This window comes from Tamandua tetradactyla, chromosome 4 (genome assembly GCF_023851605.1).
Source record: "Tamandua tetradactyla isolate mTamTet1 chromosome 4, mTamTet1.pri, whole genome shotgun sequence".
Taxonomy (NCBI): Eukaryota; Metazoa; Chordata; class Mammalia; order Pilosa; family Myrmecophagidae; genus Tamandua; species Tamandua tetradactyla.
The window spans coordinates 100731833-100752799 of record NC_135330.1 but is presented as its reverse complement, the minus strand read 5'-3'; the positions used below and the strand labels follow the sequence as shown (position 1 = coordinate 100752799).

Sequence of the window (20967 nt, the reverse complement as noted above, 5' to 3'; positions counted from 1 at the left end):
CACTGTCAACATGGAAACGATGTTCGTCAGGGTCACGCAAACTGCCCAATACTACCAAGAACTGCCCCTGCTAGGGGCAACTGTGCCCTGTAATCTATGTTTATGTATGAAGACAGCATTTACCTTTAACACCCCAGAATAGCATGCCTTTACCTGCCCCTGCTGGGTGAGGCGTGTATGGAGGCGGGGGGGGTGCACCTGGGGTGATCACGCTGGTGAAGGGCACCAGCCCTGCGCTGTTATAGGCACCTAAAGTAAAAACACAACAGCAAAAAAAGACAGTTCAGCAATGTTCTGTGACCAGGAGTTCAAACTATATAAATGCGGCTGTCCAATATATTTTCAAAACTGTTCATAAAATGGAGGTTGGGTTTAGGGTAGTGAAAATTACTTAATAAAAACTACCCTCGAAAGTCTCTTGACACTATCCATGGAAAATACGTGAAAACTGAGACAAAATGAGAGAACTAGAGATGATTCGGTTCTCCCGCTGAATGCTCATTCCAGGCATGAAGACACGGAATGGCATGGTGGGAGAAGCTGCCACACTTAAACTTGTCTTTTCAGTCAAGCACATCCACTTGATTTTTTCTAATTAAATAAATACATTAATGATGCTTCTAAACACCAACTATCAAAAAGATATGCAAAGTGAGAATAACTAATCATTAAGAATATTTTATATTTAATTTATCAAAAGGAAACTGTTATAGGTCAGGGCAGCCAACTGTGTGCAAAACTAAACTCGCTGCAGTCTACTTCCTAAGGGCTCCAGCTCTCCAAAGTACACACACTAGCCTTATTTCCAATTCAGTACACACAAGCAGCAACAAGAAGATAAAACATAAAAGAACTCCTTACTTGGTGCAATAGTTGCATGAGGCCGGCAGGGCGGTATCGGATAAGGAACAGGCTTATGTGGATTGTATGTGGAAGGAGGCTAGGTGACAGAGGAAAGTATTCCAGTTAGAAGAAAATCAAGAAGTTGTCTCCTAGCAAAACAGAACACAAAACTCATCTTTCATAATATTTAATCCTATTGGGTGAAAAATGTCCCAGGACATCAAATGCTAGGGACTAACACATAGTACAAATGAGGGAAATCTCTTTATTTAATAAATGTGATTCCTATTAAAGTCCAAAGGCTGGTCTGTCTAAGATGGTGGTGAAGATGTTTATTTTTTATTTCAGTACTAAATCATCACCAATGAAGGGTCAGCTCATAATCTCAGCACTAACCAACCCCAGAATTCTTATCTAACTACGAACAAGAAATTCACTAGGTTTTAGAATCTCAGCTACCCAAGAAACTTCACTGGCAACATCCTCCTAAACTAATTAGGAATTCACCATCTTTTCCATCTCTTCACCTTTTGGAAGAATAAAGCATTGTTTGCATTAGCATTCGCATTTTGGTAACCAACAGAATGTAAATTGGAACTCAGAATTCAATATTTTAACCTTCTTGGTTTTTGAAATTCATAAACCCACAAATATTTCATGATACAGGGTCAAGGAATTGGTCTTCCAGAAGCTGAATTACCTGATTCCAAGCCAAGGGTGGCTCTTCATGACTGAGAGGGAGGGGCACTTGGAGCAGGAAAGGGGGCCACTGGTGCAGGGGGACTCAGACTCTCTTGGCTCTCAGAAGGGTAGCCCTGGCTGAGGCACAAATCTTCAACTATTCTGCTGTCAACAATTGCCACTGAAGTTGTCAAGTGGCTGGGCAGAGACTACAACCCACAGGAGATGTCCACTCCTACATGACTGTCAATGCCACAGGCAAGCATCATAACGCTCCTTTGAAAGCGGCTCCATTCTTGTTTCCCTAATTCTATCTAATTCAGCCAAGCCACAAGCCTAGTTAAAGCGAACTTTCCACACTCCCTACCTCCAACTGCACAACTGAATGTGGCTGGAGGGAAAAATAAACAATTTGACTGGTCTCACTTTAAAATCAAACACGTGATCTCAAAGGGGTCCTTACTACAGTTGACCCATCCTACCATATTTCCCCAGACCATTCAGTCTCCCTCTGGGATGGTGAAGTTCATGTGCCAACCTGCCTAGGTTATGGTACCTAGTTGTTTGGTTAAGGAAGCACTGGCCCGAATGTTACTGTGAGGGTATTTCATAGATGGATTTGTGTCTATACTCAGTTGATTATATCTACAAACATCAGAGGCACTTTCCTTCAGCAATGGGGGGTGCGGGTGAGGGGGTGGTGCTCTCCTCAGCTAATCAGCTCAAAGTCTTAAATCCAGAACTTAGGATTTCAGAACAACTTCTGCCTTTACTCAACCAGGTAGCTTCTCCTGGGGAATTCACTGTCACTTCCATTCTAGTTTCAACTTGTGGTCTGCCCTATGGGATCTGGACTGCCAATCCTCATTGGCATGAGCCAATCCTTATAATAAATCTCTTGATATTTACATACCCTAATTAGCCTGATTTGACACCTGCACCTGAATGGTATGTCTAACAGGTACATTCAACTTATGACATCCAAACAGAATTTACTATAATCCAGGATGAGATATTCTCTTCTATAAATGCTCACTGTTTTAGAAGTTCTTAAGGTTTTGTGAGTGCACTATAATAATTTCCTAAAATTGTGGCTTTATTATAAAGACATTGCCACTACTAGAAATTCTCAATTTGTCTTATTTGAATAATTAAACCCTGACAGCTTTTTGAAAGCAATATTTTGAATTGTGGGCTCTGTAACAACTAAAAACACTATATTACCACACAGTAGATAAAGTGAATAGCAGAAACAAGTATCAATACTGGTATGTATAAATATAAATAAATCCTCAATATACAGAATAGATTCAGGCTACTAAAATTTAAGGACTACCATTTTAAAGGACAGGTAAATAATAGATTTATAAAACTCTAATACTTAGCTTACATTAAGTGCTTAATAAAAATATTTCCTCTTGATGGTATAAAAGCTCGACTAAGAAGATGGACTTTTGTTTACCGGTCCTGGGTGAAAATCCCACCTCTGCTCACGATATCAGGTGGCCTCAGGCACATCACTCCCTTTGGCTTAAAGGGGACAGTGGCACTCCCTGAGGCACACAGCTGCGTGCACCAGCAGTGAGGTAGGTGGAGCGGTCTGGTGTCCTGAGAGTCAGTGGTACCAGCAATGCAACAAGGGAGCCGAAGTGGTGAACAGACAGAAAACTACACGTAGGAGTTTGTCAATTATCTTTTCTAAACATACTGGTTTAGAAGGTCCAAGAATCCGTGCAGCTATTCCTTTGCCTTCATTGCTACAGTCTTCACCATCTTTTTTCAAAGGGGTTCCCTATTTAAAAAAAAGAAAACGAAGAAAAGTAGTTCAGCCAACAATCAAAGAACAGCACTATAGCACAGTGAAGAGACATCCTCACACAGGGAGTGAGACTTGGGTTTGAACCCCACCGCCAGGCTAGCTGCACGACCGAGACAAGGACTCTGCAGAACCCTCAGAAGTGAAAGCGTGCAGCACACAAAGGCGACAGCAGAGAGGAAGATAACAGGTGTTCTAACTGATTTCCTCCACAAAGACAAGATCTCCAATGGTCCAGCATGTACAGCGCTTAAGGAGTCAAGAGTTCCTACACTGCAGCTGAAAACTGGTGAGGAAAGACGGAGCCCTCTGTAAGCATCGTGTGATTTTTCCACATTGCATGAGCATGAGCCCTCATTTGAGATGGCTGTAGTTAACAGCCGAGGGAACAGGCCAGAATGAGTAGGCAGACCATGACAGCATGTCCCTAATGCTGTGAGTCTCTCACTGGGACCATTAGGGAAGCTCCTTTCACAATGGTTCCAAGGACCCCTGCTGCTTGTGTGCCCTTGTGCAGGCCCTTCCCATGAGGAGCAGAGCCGCAGAAATGACGGCAGTAGACTTCTGAGGCCAACTCAGAAAAGGGACAGCAGCTCCCACTCTCCTCTCTTTAGACTCACTTGGTCTGGTGGAAGCCAGGAACCATGTGGTAAGGATACTGTGCAGCCCTGGAGAGAAGACCCTGTGGCAAGGGGTAAAGGACCCTGCCGAAAGCCAGTGCTGATATGCCAGGCAGGTAAAGGGGGCCACCTTGGAAGCTTACTTGTGAGCCCTAGTCGAACTGTCACACGACAGCGACTTCGTCAGAAATGGAGCCAGAACAACCCAGACAAGCCTCCTTTCCAATTCCCGACCCACACAAACTGTGTGAGCTAATAAAAGCTTACTGTTTGAAGATTTGGGGTTAGCTGCTATACAAAATGGAAATAAACCATTCTCTGAAGAAGATATTTTTCAGATTCAGCGAACACCGGATGATATAAAAGCAAGTTTACTACAGGATTTCTCAGATTCGTTATTATGCAGTGTGATTCTCCAAGGGAACACCAAATGCAGAGTTTACCAAATGCACTCCTCAAACCCCTCCACTCCAGGCTCTCCCCAGCTTCTGGTGGTGGCTGACAAGCCCTGGTGTCCTTGGGTTTGGGGATACATTCCTCCAATCTCTGCCCCATCATCACATGGCCCACTTCCCTCTGTGCTATGTCTCTGTGTCCAAATTTGGCTCTTCCTGGAAGTACACCAGTCACACTGGATTTAGAGCCCACCTAATCCAGGATGCCCTCATCTAATTTAATTTTATCTACAAAGACCTTTCCCTATTAAAGTCACAAACACAGGTTCCTGTATTTTACATGGACACAGATTGTCTAGAGGCACACAATGAAATTCTTTCCTTTGTGAAATTCTTCCCATAATCAACAAAAATTTCAGTATAACCACAGAAGTATGTGCTTACTGGGAAAATTCCATTTATGCGACTAGGTTTTCCTTTAGGATATGGATTTCCTGGAATCGTTCCACAAGATGATATCATGGCATGAGGAGCTTTGCAGCCTCCCTTGAAAGCCTGGAACATAATGAACAGGAGGGATGTAAAAGAGCACATCAGAGTCAGGCACTCCACGTATCGGAAAGCCTGGCTAAGACAGAGGAATTAGGAAACAGCATCACCATTGATCTAAGCTGACATCACTCAGCACTGACAGTGTAAACACAACCAAAATGAGTAAGTGAAATTGCTTCAAATTCACAATGATTCTGTCCATTTTATTACTGACCCCATCTCATCTCTCCAAGCACCCAGCGCGTGTGAGAAGCAACAAGTGATGGAGTAGTCATGGTCCCTGCCCTGGAGGAAACGCAAAGAGCAGGAAAGTGGTCGACCAAAGAGCTACACTGTTGAAAAATATGAGATAAATAGGAGACGGCATGAGGAAAGAAGATTTCGCCTGGCCTGCTTGTCCCATCTCTGCTTCTGAAACAGTTCTTAACACATACTGAGTTGGTACTCAGTAAACAGCAGATAAATGAAACACTGTATTACATGATATATATTCCAAAAGCACCTTACTGCATTACAGGAACCTCAAGTTCTGTACATAGAGTTGTTTTAAAAGTACTAATGACACAGCTCTTGTGTTATATTGGTTTTATAAACTCACGAACAACACCTATCTTACACTAGCCATATAATCCAGCTCCTTGTCAAACATGCCAACCCACTGCAGTTTTGCGGCATTATAAGTTTTGGGGTGAATACCCTTATATATGAATTTGTGCATTTCTAGTTCCTTAGAATAAATTTCTAGAAGTAAAACTTTGGGACCAAAAGGTATGAACATGGTAAAGTTTCTGCAAGTTCACCTTCCAAAGAAGCTGTCCTAACATACCACCCTACCATAAGGCCTACTCCACAGAATTTCCAGGCACCGAGCGTTTCTGAGGAGGAAAGTGGCACGGTCAGAACACTTTATAAGGAAGAAAACTACAGCAATAAAATGCACGGCACCTTCAAGATTTCAGTCAAAACCCCAACCAGGAAGTCGTGAAAGTGAAGAGCCACGGCTCAGACCCAGTCCCTGCTCACTTCCGAGCCCAGGGCAGGCCCTGAGTGGCAAGGCCTAGGGTAAGAGGCACGATTTCTGATTACCCACTCAGCTGCCAGTGCTCACTGCCCAGGAAATAGCTGCCTCAGATGGCAAAGTCAGTCTTCCAGGCTCTCATTCCTGTGGATTTTAGATTAGTAAGCTAGAATTTGGCTTTAATATTCATTTCTTCTGGATTTAATAAACATAAGTCTTGTGATATAGTAAAATCAACTTCCTAAATACATAAAATTACAAGAAAAAAGCTTGAAGCCACAACAAAGCTACCAGCTATTAAGACATAAGCCCCCCCATGGGGCCATCCTGAGTGGCTCACTGGTGTCTCACTGTCTCCATCACACTCGGCTCTACACCCCTGCCCACCTCCACTTCTCACCCTCACCAGCTCACTCAGCTCCACACCCCTGCCCACCTCCACTTCTCACTTTCACCAGCTTACTTGGCTCCAGAACCCCCGCTTAGCTCTATTTCTCATCTTCACTGCACTCGGCTCCACAGCTCTGCCCAACTCCACTTCTCACCCTCACCAGCTCACTTGGCTCCAGCACCCCTGCCCAGCTCCACTTCTCACCTTCTCCGTCTGTCTCACTCTGCTCTAGCACCTCTGCCCAACTCTATTTCTCACCCTTTCTATCCCACTCGGCTCCAGCACCCCTGCCCAGCTCTTATTTCTCATACTCAACCAACTCATTCAGCTCCCACACCCCTACCCAGCTCTATTTCTCACCCTCAGCATTTCACTCACTACAGCATCCCTGCCCAGCTCTATTTCTATTCTGTTGACTGCAATGACGCCACCTCTTCCTCCATTGTACTGAAGTTAGTGGAGCAACAGGAGAGGTCCTCTTTACTACATCAACATTCAAACACACCAACAAACCATTTACATAGCAATCTGGAAGAAATTACCTGTTCAAGAACTCTCTTGCACCGTTTCTTCTCAGACATGTTTATCCTGAATAAATCTTCAATGGGGCGAGAATTCTGAGCATCAACTATGTTTCTAAAAAGGAAATACAATTTAGCTTTTCACGTAAGAACCTGTACACACATAGAATACGTTTCCTGTACAAACACAACTGAGTGTTTGTCCTATGCCACAGCAAAAGTTTGCTTATTTACTTTTAACAAATCTATTTAAACAGCATGCTTTATATAACGTGATTATAACTGAATGAGGTTATCTAAAACCAACACAGAAATGCTGCAGATATAAATCACCATTTTGAGATTCCTGAAAATATACTCTCTTCACCAAGTGTTAGGAGAGTGATGGCAAAAGAACAAACTCTTGTGTCAAGTACATAAAAATTACAGTTAATTAAAAAATGAAGTTCTACCATATGTTTGATTCTCTATGTGCTTTCGTGGGCCTGCATGTGCCATCCGTAAACAGCACTGACCAATAGGTCTGCAGTGGACTGGCTCCTTCCTCTCCCTGTGGCCGCGCTCACAGGACCCCGTGCCACAGGCTGGGCCTCCGCAGAACATCATCATTGTTAGCTCACAGACCCCATTAGGTAGGCGAGACCCCTAGTTTTTAAACTGAGGAAAATATGGTTCACAGAGAATAAGTACCTTGCAAAGAAATATGCTGTCAGTAAGGAGCTTTACTCTAAATCCTGTCTTTTCCTGCATGCCTTTCAAACTACTCAGGGGAAGGCAAAGCAAGTTGCTGCAATGTATACCAACCAGATGAAATAACTGGGTGGATAAATCCCATTATCTTGCAATGTATACTCATGTGTAATAACTACACTAGATATTTATTCATATGAAGAAATAAGAATTCAGAACTAGGCTTTCATAGAATATATTTTATAAGTTCCATTTACTAATATAAGTTCTGACACATTAACACACATTAGTAAGTTAAAAGACACTTTAAAAGTCTTCCAAAAAAATAAATAAATAAATAATAATAATAAAAAAAAGTCTTCCAAGTTTTTCTCCAATGAAGTAAAAAGGAAAATACTTACGAAGCTAACAGTTCAAGTGCAACTAGCTTATCTTTACTGAAGGTGAAACAATTGAGTATATTGACCACTTCTGCTGGGTGAACAGCTACCATTTTCTGTTAATATAAAAAGTAAATTTATTTTCAACACAAGAAAATTTTTTTGGGAAAGTACAGTTAAAACATTCTTAAAATAAACATTTTAAATTAAAACTCTTTGCTCATAAAGGAAGTTGTAAAATTACAGAAATTAAATGTAGGTTCTTTCAATGTAAGTATTCCAGTTCAAGATCAAAGTCTTCTTATGAGCTCTTTTTTATTCCTATTTCTCAATGTGTTCATTCTAGAATTAAAAAAAAAAAACTACCTATCCTACTCTCCTCAGGAAAGGTTAATATAAAAAGTGGTACTTGCATATACGGGAGACTGCACTGCTCAGGGAGTCAGGAAAATGTACGATATTCCTTAGCTGAGGGGCCAGGTGTTCTGCAAATCAGCACTTCCCAAAGAGACCCACGGTGTTGAGCTCCATGTGAGGAAGTGCTGGGCTGAACAGGTTTCTTTACTGCCTAACTTCCTTACATTCACTTGTTAATACTGTTTACTTATTTTATTAGAGAAGTAGTGGGTTTACAGATCATGCATAAATACAGGGATCCCATATATCACCCTGCTAGTAACACTGTGAACTGGTGAGGTGCACTTCTCACACTCGAAAGAAGCCCAGTCTCATAACTGCACTAGTAACTACAGTCCATGGTTAGCTCACCTTGGGTTCAGTTTGTTTTGTGCAGTTCCATGGATTTTTTAAAAATTTTAATTCTAATAGTGTATACACAACCTAAAGTTTCCCCCTTTTAACCACAAACATGTAATTCAGTGGTGTTAACTAGATGCACAATATTGTGCTAGGGCCACCACCATCTACTACCAAAACCATTCCATCGTCCCAAATAGGTACTCTGCACCTTTTATGCCATAATTTCCTATTCTCTACCCCTACCCTGTCCCCTGGTAATGTATGTTCTAGATTCTGACTCAACAACTTTGCTTATTTAATTATTTCATATCAATAAGATCATACAGTATTTGTTCTTTTGTGTCTGGCTTACTTCATTCAATATCCTTAAGACACAATAACCTTGTGTCTGATGTTCCCTTTATCCTTAAGGTTCCTCCATGTTGTTCCATGATTCAGGACTTCATTCCTTTATACAGCTAAATAATGTTCCATTATATGTTATATACCATATTATGTAGGGACTCTTGGGTTGCTTCCATCTTTCAGCAATTGTGAATAATATCACTATGAATATCAATGTGCAAATATCTGTCCTAGTCCTTGCCTTCAGCTTCCTGAGCAACTGACACACAGCCTTCCACAGTGGCAGCAGCTTGACTACTTTGCATATGCTTATCCAGTTTCCCAGCACATCTGTTGAAGAAACTATTCTTTCCCAAATGAATGGTCTTGGCACCCTTGTCAAAAATCAGTTAGCCATAAACATGAGGGTTGATTTCTGAGCTCCCAACTTGATTCCAGTCGTCTATGTCTGTGTGTGTACCAGTATCATGCTATTTTGATTACTGGCCTTTGTAATAAGTTTTAAGATTGGGAAGTATTCTGTGTGAGACTAAAGGGAGAGATGTTTATTTGGCGCAAAATTTGCATTTTGGGTAGTGCATTTCCTAATTTAACTTGTATGGTCAGTTCAGTTGAACACCATAGTACATGGAATCCTGAACAGGACATGAGATTTTGTTAGTGTGATGCCCTGATAAATCCCAGAGTGATTTGGACAGTGAATAAAGAAGTATTTGCAGGGTCCCCTTAAGGGAAAGGGGAAAAAGAGGGAAAGATTCAACTTCCCCATTTGGAGAATTTCTGATATTCTTGCAAGCAGTGGGGACAATCAAATTAATAAGCCAAGCCTCCGATCTTGGGGTTCGCCCCTATGAACCTTATTCCTGCAAAGGGTACACTAAGCCTACTCAAAATTAGGCCTAAGAGTCACCCCCAGAGAACCTCTTTTGTTGCACAGATGTGGCCTCTCTAAGTCCAGACGGCAAGGGAATCCACTGCCCTCCCCTCCTATTGGGACATGACTCAGAGGTGTAAATCTCCCTGGGACAGAACTCCCGGGATGATATGGGACCCAGCATCAAGGGATTGAGAAAGCCTTCTTGACTAAAAGGGGGAAGGGAGAAATGAGAAAAAAATACAGTGTCAGTGGCTGAGAGATTCCAAACAGACACGAGAGGTTATCCTAGAGGTGACCCTTACACATTATATAGATATCCCTTTTCAGTTTAGGGTGTATTTGAGTGGCTAAAGGGAAGCACCTGCAACTGTAGAGCTGTGCTCTAGTAGCCTTGCTTCTTGAAGATGAATGTCTGAAGATAAAATGTTTACAGTGTGGGACTGTGTGATTGTGAAAACCTTGTGTCTGATGTTCCCTTTATCTAGGGTATGGACAGATGAGTAAAAAATATGGATAAAAATATGAACAAATAATAGGGGGAACAAAGGTTAAAATACACTGGGTAGATGGAAATACTAGTGGTCAAAGAGAGGGAGGGGTAAGGGATATGGTATGTATGAATTTTTTCTTTTTTCTTTTTATTTCTTTTTCTGGAGAAAATGCAAATGCTCTAAAAAATGATATGGTGATGAATATACAACTATGTAATGATATTGTGAGCCACTGACTGTACACCATGTATGGGATATTCGTATTTTAAGAATGTTTGTGTTCGTACATTGTTTTGTCAATAAAAAGATCAGGAAGTATGAGCCCTCCAATTTTGTTCTTTTTCAAAATGGTTTTAGCTAAATTTGGGGCTCCTTACCCTTCCATACATATTGATGACTGACTTTTCCATTTCTGAAAGAAGGCTGTTGGAATTTTTATTGGGATTGTGTTAAATCTGTAAATATCTTTGGGTAAAACTGACATCTCAGCAATATTTATTCTCCAACACATAAAAATGAATGTCCCTCTATTTATTTGGGTCTTCTCTGATTTTTTTTATCAATTTTTTTTTTTTTAGCATACATAGCCTTTTATATCCTTAGATTTATTCCTAGATAGTTGATTCTTTGAGCTGCTAGGGTAAATGTAATTTTTTCCTTGATTTCATCTCCCAGTTGTTCATTACTTTACAAGTATATAAAACATTACTAACTTTAGGGTGTTGATCTTGTACCCTGCCAACTTTATTGAATTCACTTATTGATTCTAGGAGTTTCATCGTGGATTTTTCAGGATTTTCTGTATTTTGGATTATGTCATCTGCAAATAGGGAAAATTTCACTTCTTCTTTTCCAATTTGGATGCTTTTTATTTCTTTTTCTTGCCTAATGGCTCTGGCTGGAACTTCAGGTACAATGATGAGTAACAGTGGTGACAGTGAGCATCCTTATCCTGCTACAAACCTTAGAGGGAACTCTTCCAGTATTTCACCACTGAATAGGATATTAGGGGCGTATTTTTCACAAATGCCCTATATCATGCTGAAGTAGTTTCCTTCTATTCCTAAGTTCTAAGTATTTTTTTAAGAAAGATTAAGAAGAGGGGCTGGATTTTGACAAATGGCATTTCTACATTAATTGAGATGTTCATGCTTTTTTTTTTTTCCCCTTCATTCTGTTAATGTGGGGTATAATATTGATTTTACATTGTTAACCTTGCATACCTGGGATAATTCCCACTTTTTATCACTGTGTATAATTATTTTAAAGTGCTGTTGCATTCAGATTCCAAGTACTCTGTTGAGGATTTCTGCATCCATATTCATAAGGGATAGTGGTCTGTAATTATCTATTCTTGTAGTATCATTATCTGGCTTTGGTATGACAGTGATGTTGGCCTCATAGGATTAGGTAGAGTATTACCTCCACAAACTTTTTAGAAGAGTTTGAGCAGGATCGGTGTTAGTTCTTCCTAGAATGTTTAGTAAGATTTCCCTGCAAATTCATCAGATCCTGGCCTATCTTTTGGGGGAGGTTTTTGATTACTAATTCAATCTCCTTACTAGTTATTCATTTTTCGTGCTCTTCTATTTTTTCTTGAGTCAGCGATGGCAGTTTATTTGTAAGATTTTGTCCATTTCATCAAAGTTATCTAATTTATTGGTGCACAACTGTTTATAGCATCCTCTTACAGTCATTCTTCAGTCAGGTTGATAGTAATGTCCCCCTTTTTATTTCTGATCGCAGTCATTCGTGTCCTTTCTCTTTTCTGTCAATCTAGTTAAAGGTTTGTCAAATCTGTTGATCTTTTCAAAGAACTTTCAGTTTTGTTAATTCTCTCTAGTGTTTCTTTCTTTCTTTCTGCTTGGTTTGGGTTTAGTTGTTCTTTTTTTCTAGTTCTTCCAAGATCTGAAGTCAGGTCTCTGATTAGGAATCTTTCTTCTTTTTTAATGTAAGCATTTAGAGCTAAGAATTTTCATCAGCTCTACTTTTGTGGCATCCCATAAGTTATGGTATACTGTGTTTCCATTTTCATTCATCTCATGATACTTCCTAATTTTCTTTGTGATTTCCTCTTTAACCCACTAGTTGTTTAGGACGACAAAATTTCCACATCACTGTGAATTTTCCATTCCTCACTCTGTTACTGACTTCTAGCTTCATTCCACTGTGGTCAGAGAAGATATGCTGTGTGATTCCAATATGTCTCAGTTTACTGAGACCTGTTTTGTGACCTAAGGTAAAATCTTTCATGTGCATTAGAGAAGCGCATGCTTCCTGTTGTTGTGGGGTCAGGTGTTTTCATATGTCGGTTAAGTCAGTTGAGAGTATTGTACAAGTCTTGTGCTTCCTTGTGGATCTTCTGTCTAGATGTTCTATCCATTATTGAAAGTGGTGAATTAAAATCTCCTACTATTAATGTAGAAATGTCAATTTCTCTCTTCAAATCTGACAGTATTTGCACCTCATGCTTCTGTGGCTCTGCTGTTCGGTGCATGTCTACTTACAATTACATCTCCCTGTTGAGTCAGCCCCTTTATCAGTATATAATGATCAGCTTTTCCCCTCATAACTGTTTTTTTTATTTTATTTTTGTTTTTCTTTTCTTTTTATTGTTTTTTTTTTTTATTTCTTGTCTTTCTGTTTCTTTCCTCATAACTGTTTCTGAAGTCAAGTCAATTTTATTGTAAATTACTACAGCTACCCCAGCTGTCTTTTGGTTACTACTTGAACGATGTATGTGTTTCCATCAACTCACTTTTTACTTACTCACATCCTTGAATTTAAGGTGTCTGGTAAACAGCATATAGTTTGGTCATGCTTTTTTATCCATTCTGCCAATCTGTGCCTTTTGACTGGAGAATTTAATCCATTTCCATTTAAAGTCATATTGATAATGGAGGACTTGCTCTGTAATTTTGCTATATAATCTTTGGAAGTCTTCTGGCCTTCAATTCTTTCATTAACACCTTCTCTTTCATATTTATTTCATTTTTTGTATTGTTCCATAGAGTCCCTTCTCCTCTCAATCTGGATACATTTTTTATATATTTTCCTTATGATTACCATGGGGTTAAAATTTAACATCCTAAATACGTAACAATGATATCTGATACCAACTTGACTTCAACACATACACTGTTCCAATAGCTCTCTGCCTCTCCACCTTTCTCTGTACTTACTACAAATTACAGTGGCGGTCCAAAACCATAGATTCATCATTACTTTTTGTGCCTTTGCATTTCAGCACCTATAGGAAGTCAGAGGTAGAGTTATACACCAAAAAAATAATATAATGTGACTGGCATTTATAATTACCCACATGGTTACCTTTACTGGAGGTCTTTATGTTTTTATGCCGCTTTGAACACTGCCTAGTGCCTTTCCCTCTTAGTCTCAAGAACTTCCTTTAACATTGCGTCCAGGGCAGGTCTAGCCGTGATGAACTCCTTCAGATTTTGTTTATCTGGGAATATTTGACTCTCTCCCTCATTTTTGAATATAAAATTGTTAAGCAATTGATTCCTTTTAACACTTGATTTCAGCCCACTGCCTCCTTGCCTCCACAGTTTCTGATGAGAAACAGTACTCAATCAAATCGGAACTCCAGTGTACACAGTAAGGTTGCTTTTCTCTTGCAGTTTTCAGAATTCTCCCCTTGTCCTTCGCATTTGACAGTTTGACCAGTATTGACAGGGTATATGTTTCTTCAAGTTTATCCTATGGTATTCTCCAGGCTTCTCAGACATGCATATTTATATTCTTTGTTAAATTTGGGAAGTTTTCTGTCATTATTTCTTTGACTATTCCCTCTGCCCCTCCTCTCTTCTTATTCTTCTAGGACCTCATAATGCATACACCAGTACATTTGATGGTATCCCAGAGAACTCAGGCTATTTTCACTTTTTAGGATTCGTTTTACTTTCTGCATCTCAGCCTCACTCATTTCAATTGTCTTGTCTCTGAGTTCATTAACTATTTCTTCTGTCAGCTTCAATCTACTGTTGAAACTCTCCTGGGAATTTTTCATTCCACTCACTGTCTTCATGTCCAGTAGTTTTATTTGGTTCCTTTTTAAAACTTTTATCACTTTATTGAGATTCACATATTGTTCATTCATTGTTTTCCTGATCTCCTTCAGTTCTTTCTCATCTTTGAATATACTTACGATTATTTTTTTAAAGACTTTGCCCAGTATATCTACAGTCTGGTTCTGTTTTCTAGACTTTTCTCCTCTTCCTTTGGATGGGCCATCATTTTTTGTTTCTTTCTTTGTCTTGTAATTTTTTGTTGTACTCTGTACATTTTAATATTTTAAAATGTTACTATAGGATTTATTCCCTGAGATATCTATCTCTTGAATTTATATAACCAGCTGCTGATTGCTGATACAGCATAGATTTTTTCAAGTGCCAGTCCTCCTACCAGGAAGGTCCATCTAAGGAAAATGTAAAGTGCAGGGTTCTCCCTGTCTTTTCTGGGTTTACAGCCTGACCTGGGCTAGTACTTGCAGGTGGCCATTTATACGTATCTGAATGCCCCCTTCTTCTTCCCAAGAGACAGAACTTCTCCCTCTCCGGTGCCTTCTGCTTCTAGAATCAAAGCAGGTAAGCTTCCGCCCCAGGCATCCACCTCATTAGTTTCTTACACTGCTTTGTTTCCAGTTGCTTTTGTCTGGAGAACATATTCTGGGTGAAGGGTTACAGCACACAGGACAGGCATTTCCCAAATTAGCCTCTCCCAGAGAGAACAAGGCTACAGACCCACAGAGGGGTGCCAGCTGGTTCCAAACCACCCTGTAGAGGGACGAGGGAGAGGTCAGGATGGCTCCCCTAAGCTGTGCTTTGCTGACCCGCCCAGCGAGTGCAGCTCTTCAACATTCCTCCGCAGCTAAGGACATGCACTGTCCTTAACTCCCCTCCATGCCTTTATGTGCGGTGAGTTGGAGTCAAGGCCCTCTCAGAGCTGGACACCCAGCGATCCTTAGCAGACAATCAAAAACTGTCATCATCAGTGGCCACCCCAGGCACACACTTAGGGAAGTGGACTTTGATGTCCCTTTCTGGTAGTAGTAAGCTACGCCAGTAGATGTGGGCTGCAGCAAGAGCAGGGACAGGCAACAATAATGGCTGCTTGCCAAGAAATTTCCTTGCATTTAAAAGTAATCTGGCAGCCTCTTTCTCCCACCCTTCCCTGGATGCTGCAGTCTTCCACTGGCCTCCAGAGTTTCAGAACAGTTGACTCTGTAACAGTTGTTCTGCAGACAGACTGTCCTGGAACGTACTACTCCACCAAATTCCCTCAAGGAGTCTTAGTTTACTGGACAGCACAATTCACCAGGATTGAGTAGAACGCTATGTACTTTGATTAGAGTGCCTTTATTTCTGAAAAGCAGTTGAAGATTTTGGCAATTTATAGATTTATGTTCACAGTGAAAGAAATTCAAAAGCAAACCTTCTGTAAGAAGTCAGGTTGGTTAAAACCAACCCCCAATAGATTCCAAAAATTTGGAGCAGAGGTTCTCAAACTGATAAAACTCAGTATTCCTCCACATGTTTCAAAATTGACATCTAGAAATTTTATCAGAAGTTTAAATATTTGAAAAAGATCAATTTTCTTATATGTCAGTTCATATATCTGTAAAGGCTTTCATACGATTGTTTTGGAAAATTTACTTTATGGAAATGCTCACTATATAACCTAATTGGCAAAACGACTCTTCCGTGTCAAAACAATCAATCAAATCAGACTGTCCTTGTTTGAATTAAGGCTGGGCTTAATTCAGCTTAAACCAATGTATTTATTATGTGGTCCTCATGATGCCCACCTCATCTCTGAATTTTAATTCTAAGCTGGGCAGGCAGACAGGTGACTCAGAGTTCTGTCATAAATTTTTTGCCTGGATAAAATAAGGCAAGACCCATAAATATGTCCGCCAGAATCTCTCTTTGCTTAGCTCTCCCTCTTAGAAGGAAAGCTTTGTCTCTGCAGTTCCTGGAGGAAGATTTGCAACCCCAGGGGGTGGGTGATACAGGCCTTTCTTTTGTACAGTAGAAATAAGCAATTAACACAGAGGTGGGAAAGTACTAACAGACCAAGCAATTTTTCTTAGGCAGATAAGTTTAGGAAGGTAAGGGACAGTAACTTGACCCCTTGAAAGATCTTTATATAGAGCCAGATACCCCTGTTTGTGGGTACAGTGAACACAGGTAAACATGTGCCTATTTAAACTAAGTAATAGTAAATAAAGTGTAAAATACATTTCTTCACACAGAGCTCACCAGCCCCATGTGGCTGAGATATAAAATAGCTCCATCATCACTGCAAGCTCACTATGATACTGCCGGTCTAAACCACAGAACAGTAAACCCTTCCAAATGATCTTCTGAGACTAAGTACAAAAGGGTGGAGACAGATATTCAAAAACAGAAACACCCAGGAACTCAGATCCTATAGCTTGCTTGCCCAGGATTATTTCTTCCTCTAACTTGCCCAATAAAAACATTATGATGGGAGGTGCGACGGTGGTTCAATGGCAGAATTCTGGCCTGTCATGTCGGAGACCCGGGTTCGATTCCCAGCACCTTCCCATGCAAACAAACAAACAAACAACAACAAAAACCTACTATGATGAACAATTTAAAAGAGTACCCACAATTTAAATGCACAGCTTATGAAGTTTCAAAAACTTAACATAGTTATTTGAAAAAGCCAAGTACAGTAAAATTTAGGGTCAGCTTTTCAAATACAAATTACAACTAAAAATAAATTATGGAAAAATGGGGAAAATTACAATACTTAAATTCTACATTGTAAGAAAAAATAAGTTACTTACATGTTGTAATGCTTTCATTGCCTTCAACTGAGGTTCAGCCCAGGAAAAATATCTCAGCAAATCAACTACCTGAATGCAAAGAACTAATTCAGTTGTAGCAGCAATGTTTTTGCAAACACTTTTAAGACCTATTTCAGAACTTTGAATTACTATTCCATGCATGCAGCTTGGGCCCAGGTGATGAGTATGGCACTGGAGTCTGTCTACAACTCATTGTCCACTAGAGCTGCTGCAGGCGCTATTTAAGTTTAAATAGATTAAATTACATTAAAAAAATTCAATTCCTTAAAGGAATTTCAAGAGCCCATTTCAAGAGCTCGAAAGTTGAATGCCATGGCGACTGCCACAGTGGATAATACCAAAAGAGCACAGAGAGGGCAAATTCACTGCCACAGGACAGCATGGGTCCAAAGCAGGGAAGGGTGGAGATGTAATTGATGGAGAAGATGCATAACAAATGGAAACTTTAAAAAGCAGTAGGGGAGAGTAATACAGTTTTGTTAAGTGGTGACCTTTTGCATAGGCCTACAACTTCTAGCCTGTTACTTGAACACTGAGGGCATAATACTCAGATTCCTACCAGATCTATCTCCCAAAAACCTACGAATCACCATCAATTATCCCATCAGCCTCTACAAGATGCCTCACTTTGAGAGCACAGGCACCCAGGCTCTCACACCCGGCCGGGGGCAGTAGTTGTCACAGCACCTGTTCAGGGCTCCAACAGTGTGCCAGAAAGAAACAGTACCTCAAGGAGAAGGTTGCAAATCCAAATTAATTATTTTACTGCGGGTATCTGAAAATGCATTATGACTTCAGTTACTCTACAAAGCAAGGTGAATGCTGGAAATTGGAGTGATGCATGAAGAAGAGGAAAACTTTTTACTCTTTATAAAGAGATCAATAAACAGCAAACAAGTCCTATGCACAATACACACTTTCTAGTTACCCTGGTGAGAGGGTATGCCCTCACCTTTATGGAATAACGTTTTGCTATACAGCAAATGCTACATGGCATGCTACCAACCCCAAAGCTTTACTATCATGTCTGATTTAGAAAGAACTACCTTCAACATAGTAAGTCTGCAAGGCAACTTTAGCAAAAGGGAACAACCATGAAGGGAAAAAGTGCTCTACAAAATTTCAAAACAAAAAAAAAAAGCTATTAGCAAAAATAAATTATAAATCTTTTTAAAATGCCATGTAGCATTTGCTGTATAGCAAAACGTTATTCCTGCAAAGGTGAGGGCATACCCTCTAACCAGGGTAACTAAATTAAAAAATGCATAAGGTGATTCTGAGAAAAGCAATAGGACAGAGGAAAAACACTCAAACAGGCAGTAACAAATGCAAATCATAAATTATCTTTTAAGAATTTAGTGGGCAAAACTTCTACAAAGTTATTCAAGTTTTGAAGTGCTTGAGAAATAGATGAATATTTGGAGCATTTACTAAATCTATAGATTCATCCACTGTCTACCCTTTCTATCTTCTCACTCTTTTCCATAACTGTTCTCCAGATTTTAACTTCTATCTGTGCCTAGTTTCTCTATCACATATTTTCAAGCATGTCTCAGAAATCCTCTCACGCCCCCTCCATTTATGTGACGTATGCGTGTGTACATATATTTATGCATATGTACAGACACACACATAAACATAGATGTTTGGTTAAATTAGCAACCTCACCCTAAAGTAATAGGTTTAAAACTGGACAAAAGTTTTCACTAAACTACTATGCTTAAAGCACAGTATGCTTAAAGCATAGTAGTATATCTCATATCCAACAACTGTGGATTTTAAGTAGAAAATTAAACACATCAGACATTCTTTGTTCAGTCTTCTTCTGGCAGGTACAGAAACTACTTATTGGATACAGTATTTTTTCCTCACTGCTATAATTTTCATTTGGCTTCATATTAGAATATACTTCAACATTCGTTCAAATTTTCTTTTATATTATATAGTGAATCTCAACTGTTATCTTCTAAATACTGTACAAATTTGGGTAAGTTTACCATTAGAAGTTTATAAATTTTAGACATTGCCTTTTTTTAAAGATACTAATTAAAAATCATTTTAGAATATGAAACTGTGATGGAAATGGACTGTTTTTTAAAATACCCCTGAATTATAAATGATAAATTCTACAGTTTTCTGCCATAACTGAAAGACTCTAAATATACTGAATAAATACATTAACAAAATAGCAACAATTCTGAACTTAACCGGCAGGTAAGCTGACAATAACAATTACACTGGTTTAAAAAGGAGGTAGAAACAAACCACGAGAAGTACCTGCTCACTGGAGAAGTAGCCATGCACATATTCAAGGGCTTTCAACTTATACTCTGTCAAAACAGCCTGAAACACATGGAAACCAGCATGAGTGTGTGCCCCCAGCATAGTAAGCCACAAAGACCACAGATGCCCAAGCACCCCTGATCAGGGCAGATCCCCTTAGTCTTGGCACACCATGCTGGGACACGCTGACCTGGAGGCCTCCCTACTCACTGCGACCAGGAAAGAGAATAAAACTGTGACAGGCAGCATTCGACATTAGAATTTACATGTGGAATTCGAGTAAATGTAGTTAGTTTCAGAAAAGCTCATATCCAACAACTGTGGATTTTAAGTAGAAAATTAAACACATGAGACATTCTTATTCATCATTTACTGACGCCCATGAAGCACCAAGTGAAAGAGGCTCTCTGCACTTCCACGGGATGAGAGCCCAGGGAGTCAAAGGACCCTGGTTCAATCCCTGTGCCGCCACCAGCAGTATTTTAACACCATGAGCGCTTCCTCTTCCATTGAGCACCCACCCAAAGGTTAAGCAGTCAACATTAGATCTATATAGGCGTTCAACAGATGCAGATTTCCTTCTGAAATGGAATAAATCACCCCTGCAGGTATGTGCTGCACTTGGTGATGGAAATGCCAGACTATCACAACTCAGGAGCCACCAACCACTGAAAGACAAGTGAAAAGAGAAGCAGCATGTGGCATTCCGGGTAATGTTCTCTGGAGGGTCTGACTTTCATCACTGCTACTGGACACGCAGTCAAGAGCAGGTCTCTGGACCAAAGCCTGGACTGTGCCGGCCCCAGGTCCTGTTTCAATTCTCTCAACCCCACCTGAGGGGCCCAGCTCTGTCCCCAGGAAGGGCAGGAGTCCAACTGCTCGGGCTTAAATTACTCTCTAAGCTTGAGGAGACCAGCCAACCTCGCGGAGGAGGCCTGTGTCTGAAACAGGAGGCAGCGGCTCATAACCGAGTTGTCGGGGAGGTCACAGCACATGATGTGTGGAGAGAGCACGCAGACCGGCACTCACGGCGAGGGCTCGGTGAGGAGTTAAAGTATTAGGACCTTCTTTTGAAAAGCAAAGTCTACGTTGTTTTGTGCCCTCTTTTCTCCTCCCCACCCACTCCACTACCTCCCTGTGTTTTTCCCAATGCCTTACCCACCTCTGCTTTAAATATGCCAGGAGTGCTGGCCAGTATTACCTACAGGCCTGGGGTCTTGGGTGACACTTTGGGAAAGAGATTACCTGGCTTAAACTGAGTTAAATTTACAGTCTTCAAGCAATTAAAAAAACACAACTTACTAATTCACATACTTACCTAGACATATATTTCTATCCCATTTATCCAAAACTAACACAAAGCTTACGTGTCTTAACAATTTAATAGAGAGAGCAAAAGACATTTTAACCACAGACCAGAAATAAGAATGTAAGTTGCCATATACCATA

General features: G+C 40.2%; 1 protein-coding gene across 8 annotated transcripts in view; it reads right to left on the bottom strand.

The window, feature by feature from the left end:
• PROSER1 (proline and serine rich 1) overlaps window positions 1–20967 on the bottom strand; it is a 37950-nt gene that overhangs the window by 15914 nt on the left and 1069 nt on the right. For 2 of the 8 annotated variants that reach the window (XM_077158037.1, XM_077158040.1), the window contains exons 2-9: window positions 19513–19578; window positions 17215–17283; window positions 7929–8023; window positions 6859–6952; window positions 4800–4910; window positions 3233–3316; window positions 862–940; window positions 124–249 (exon numbers count right to left, since the gene is read on the bottom strand). In XM_077158037.1, the coding sequence (XP_077014152.1) occupies window positions 124–249; window positions 862–940; window positions 3233–3316; window positions 4800–4910; window positions 6859–6952; window positions 7929–8023; window positions 17215–17283; window positions 19513–19578 (724 nt within the window). Of the gene's footprint in view, window positions 1–123; window positions 250–861; window positions 941–3232; window positions 3317–4799; window positions 4911–6858; window positions 6953–7289; window positions 7859–7928; window positions 8024–17214; window positions 17284–19512; window positions 19579–20967 lie in introns of those variants that run through there. The other 6 variants (XM_077158038.1, XM_077158039.1, XM_077158042.1 and 3 more) reach the window with 6 other exon arrangements.